The sequence below is a fragment of the Ranitomeya variabilis genome, chromosome 1 (genome assembly GCF_051348905.1).
Source record: "Ranitomeya variabilis isolate aRanVar5 chromosome 1, aRanVar5.hap1, whole genome shotgun sequence".
Taxonomy (NCBI): Eukaryota; Metazoa; Chordata; class Amphibia; order Anura; family Dendrobatidae; genus Ranitomeya; species Ranitomeya variabilis.
The window spans coordinates 705418370-705423380 of NC_135232.1; the positions used below are offsets into that span (position 1 = coordinate 705418370).

At 44.2% G+C, this 5011-nt stretch overlaps 1 protein-coding gene across 1 annotated transcript; it reads right to left on the reverse strand.

The window, feature by feature from the left end:
* Positions 1–568: 568 nt before the first annotated feature.
* ARF6 (ARF GTPase 6) lies at positions 569–3434 on the reverse strand. Its single transcript, XM_077267340.1, has one exon. The coding sequence runs from the start codon at positions 2032–2034 to the stop codon at positions 1507–1509; it is 528 nt and encodes a 175-aa protein (XP_077123455.1). The 5' UTR covers positions 2035–3434; the 3' UTR covers positions 569–1506.
* Positions 3435–5011: the final 1577 nt, after the last annotated feature.

The following is a 5011-nucleotide window of genomic DNA, read 5'->3' on the forward strand; positions in this document are numbered from 1 at the left end:
GGTTGGCGTCAGTCACATACACACATATAAAAAGTGCGAACATTACTTAGGTCAGAGAGGTTTGGTTCATGAAACACATTTCACACGTATCCACGGGACAGTCACCAATCATGAAATAGGGGTTCTGAAAGAGAAGCAGTGGTCAAGCATAGGCACTACTGCTCTCTCCAATGTCTATGGGACGTAACAGCACTGTGGATAAGTGATGTAATTTTTAGATGATTGATCCCTTTAATCGTTCGTAAGAAAAAAATATATATAAAGATCCTACGAATAAGTGCACAGATCTATAGACAATGAATAGTATGGCAAAGCCAATACTTAAACATAACTGCATAGTGAGTAGCACACATGAATGAATCTGCAATAAAGGAACAGGTAGTAGAAGCTAAAGGTAGAAGCAGACTAGTGCAAGAAGTACAGGCCTGAACACTAACGTAACCTGCTAGATCTTTTTTTTTTCTCTCACTCATCATACAGGAAATGTTTATTTTTATGACACCTGGGCTGTACACACTATGCATCACTCAGACCTGGAAAAAAAAAAGTGTACTGTACACTAAGAGGGTAGAGAAATAATATGTGTATTTATTAATAAATGCATATAGATTCAGACGCTTTGGAGTAAAGTACCTTATAACACAGAAATCAGGCAGGAGGCTGATTACTAAGCGTCCAAAAAAAACAGCTTTGCAATTTGCATTAAATTACAAACTTGTGCTTTGCATAATTTGAAAGTATTGCTACATGTGAACGGAGCTCTATGTACAAACCCCAGCTATTTCTTCTTTTGAAGTACATAATTGATAAAGAAGACATTGTACAAACCAATACCTCAGTCTTCCTGTTATGTCTTGCTGAAAATCAAATAGGAGAAACATTGTATTTTTTTCCAGCATTCGGCTTACTCATGCATGCATCGTGACATTCTCATCAACACATATGTAACGCTAAATATATATTTTTGCACAGATAATCAGCAACTGATTTGAAGGTCTAATAATCATGTAAAACATTAAATATATAGGTATATATTAAAACAAAATAACAATTTAGAATTAGTTAAAAGCTAGCTAGCAGAATTATTAAAAACAGTCTTAGTATAAAAGACAAAACTGCCGGGTGATTTTTAAAGAATAATTTGCAAAGTTTACTAGAGGAAAGAGACCTAGCGACATACCCTGTATGAATGCAGAAACTACAGCAAAAATCGGGAAAAGAAAAATTAAGCAAAGAAATTAGCGTTAACCCTTTAAACTTTGGAGCTCTATATCTGGCATCTCACTTTTGAAGTTTGATTTTTTTTTTTTTTTTAAATCTGGAAAATTTGTAATGTCAGAAACCTAAAGCAGAGCAAAGAGGAAAAAAAATAGTATATATTTAATTAAGATATTCCAGCCCACTCTTTTGTGATTTAACGTGACGATTGGTTAGATCAGCATAATCCTGCCATATACACTTCGGAGAAGTAATATCGCAAAACCATAACAGATCTTCTAATAGTCATTAGGATTTGTAGTTGGAGGTTAACCATGTGAGTCCTTCATAAAGGCCGTCTCCACTAGTAGCACAGGACGGCTGCACATACCAATTCCTATCCCTGATACGGGTCAAGCCAAGTTTCTCCTGAATCTCGTGTGGTTTCATGGCATCCGGAAGGTCTTGCTTATTGGCAAATATAAGGATGATGGCGTCCCTCATTTCCCTGTCATTGATAATACGATGAAGTTCCTGTCTAGCCTCATCAATGCGATCCCGGTCAGCACAGTCCACCACAAAGATAAGCCCTTGGGTCCCGGTGTAATAGTGCCGCCAAAGAGGTCGGATCTTGTCCTGCCCCCCGACATCCCACACGTTGAATTTGACATTCTTATAAGTTACAGTCTCCACGTTGAACCCCACGGTGGGGATGGTGGTAACGGACTGACCGAGCTTCAGTTTGTAAAGGATGGTGGTTTTACCGGCTGCATCCAGTCCCAGCATCAAAATCCGCATCTCCTTGTTGCCGAAAATCTTGGAAAGCACCTTGCCCATGGTGGAGCATTAAATACAACTTAATGGAAAGAAAGAATTGGGTGTATCCAATACTGACAAGATCCTTGAATTGCTAATATCTAAGCAAGTCTTATAGAAAAAGAATGAATGGCAAAGGAGCTAGACTTTATATAATGTAGCTCAAAAAGTCCAATATCACAGGCAGGGTGCCAAAGAGATTGCCCTTGAATTGTAGGATTACGATAGCTTGCTGGAGTGACTTTGTTCCAGGCGGCGTGCACTGAAGAGTCAGTAATGGGGTTTATGCAGAAGATTTGAGTCTTGGATGTGTTTTTTGAAGCAGAGTTCAATTGTCTGTCTCTTATTTTAGGCGTTCTGGATTAGAGGGTGTTAAGTGTCCCGTTTATGAAGTGCTGTGGCTTGGAGAGTTCTAGGTGACCGTTATGTGTTTGATGACCACTGTGGGAGTTGCCGCTGCTTAAAAGATCTTGGGCCCCCGTGTATGAAGTCGGGGGTTAGAGGGTCCTGGGTGCCTCTTGTATAGAGTCCTGGAGCTTAGAGGGTCCTGGCTACCCCGTTTGAGGTCCCGGGGTTTAGAGGGTCCAGGATGATCCTTGTATGAGGTCCTGGGCGCCCCTTGTATGAAGTACTGCAGCTTACAGGGTGTTGGATGTCCCCTTTATGAGGTCCTGGGGATTAGAGGGTGTTGGGTACCCCCTGTGGAAAGTGCTACAGCTTACAGGGTGTTACAGGGTGTTGGATGTCCCCTGAATGAAGTCCTGGGGTATAAAGAGTCCTGTGTGCTGCCTCTATGAGGTGCTGCAGCTTGGAGGGTCCTGGGTGCCCGTTCAGAGGGTGGGCCCTGCAAGTTTTTGAGAGGGCTATTGATGAAAAGTGAGCTCGGGCGAGTTCCTGCCCTTCAGGCTGTCGGGTGACCGGGTGAGGCCCTCGGATACAGACGGTGTGGGGTGAGGCACTCAGTTCCGGGAGTGTGAGCCTTCCTGAGTGGGCGCCGGTTCCTCACACTCCTGTGCCGGCGCGGCCGGTCACCCCTCTGTCAGATGAGGCTCCTGGAAATTCCGGTTATTCGGCAGTGCCAAGTTTCCCTCAGTCCCCTCTGACCGGACAGTCCATGAAGAGGTTGCTGAGGTAATGCCGCGAGTCAGGACAGGGTCCCAGCACTGCCGAGGGAGGCAGTTACCACATGAAAAAGAGCCAGGGACAAACCGGCCGGTCCCCGCTGTGCTCTCGCTGCGGCCCGGATATCGCCAGTCACTAGCTTCCGGTGCTGGACTGACGAGCAGGACAGACGGGCTGATAGAAGGAGGGGCCTGAATCCCGGCGGCCGCCACTGACAAGGAGGGGTCGCTTCCGAGTCACCAGAATGAGCCGGTACGAGTCCGCCCACAGGCGCTTGCGCCGTTGCTACTTACAACGCATGCGCAGTGTACAAGGCGACACGCCCAGGCTTCAAAGGATAACGTCACGTGACGACATGCGCGCGTCTAACATCACGTGGGTGGAAGGGGAGATTCAAAATAAAGCGCGCGCCAGAACTTTTGTTTGGGGCGGGAAATGTAGTTTACCTCAGATTCGAGCTGTAGCAATGGTTATTAGGGACTTGTTGCAGAAAACCTATGAAGTAAATGGGTCACATATGTCAGGAATGATGAAGAGAATAATGGGAGTGAAATTGTGAACAGTGTTGGCCTTTTAGAAAATGTCAGCTTCTCAGAAAGGGCTGATAAATTGTATTCCACTGTAAAGCAAGTGAAATGAAATTGTCATGGCATCCAACGTTCCCACCGAAGAGAATTACGCTATGTTGTAAATGTCCAATTAATATGAGACCCGTCTTAAGTAAAACTATACTATAACCAAAGATGTGGCCCCTGAGGTAAAATGTGCACACGTTGCGGATTTTGCTGCGGATTTGATGCTGTGGCTCTGCAGCTGTTTTCCATGTGTTGTACAGTACCATGTAAATGTATGGAAAACAAAATCGGCAGTGCACATGGTGCGGAAAAAAACGCGCGGAAACGCAGCAGTTTTTTCCGCAGCATATCAATTCTTTGTGCGGATTCCGCAGTGATTTACACCTGCTCCTCAATATGAATCCGTAGGTGTAAAACTGCAGGTGGAATCCGCACAAAAACCGCAGCAAATCTGTGGATAATCGCAGTGCAGTTTACCTGCGGATTTTGCAAAAAACTATGGAAAAATCCGCACACCAATCCGCAACATGTGCACATAGCCTTATAGCTGTGCTGTGGCAGACATTTACCTCATGAAGAGGAGCCCATTCACTTCTGTGGGGCTACAGGTGTCGAAGTGCCATCACCTCTTCATATTCCACCTGGTTGTAGCCGGCTTATCTTGTGGGGTCGGAGTTCCAATAACCCAGAGTCAGGCCCATCTCTGGGACTCCTGAGTTCAGGCACAGGTTAGAAAACCACCTATAATATCTAATCATCTCAATTTCTGGGCACTAAATATCAGTGACCTTCATTGGGATGTAGTAAAAGAGAGTACACAAAATCAGATGCAAACAAAAAACAATATGCATAAATAAAGATACATAAAGAAAATTCTCTTATTGTAAGAAAATTCTACTTATTTCTACAAAATATCCACAAACTTTGCATTATTGACTCATAAAACCAGCAAAATAAACAATTGTGATGAAAAAAACCCAGAAAGTACCTTCAAAAGTGAGAACTTTCAGGTGCGATGAGCCTGAGAGGCCACGGAGGTCACACCTGCTCCCCGCAAGGATGGCCGTAAAACTAAGTGGGGGGTTCAAGCAGCACCTAAAGATAGGAAGGTACTGGGAGGGGTGGGATGCCCTGCTGCCTTCAAGAGGAGGGGGGAAACAAAAATGTGTAAGCTGAGTTCAGGCGCAGGTTAGAAAACCGCCTATAATATCTAATCATCTCAATTTCTGGGCACTAAATATCAGTGACCTTCATTGGGATGTAGCAAAAGAGAGTACACAAAATCAGATGCAAAAAAAACA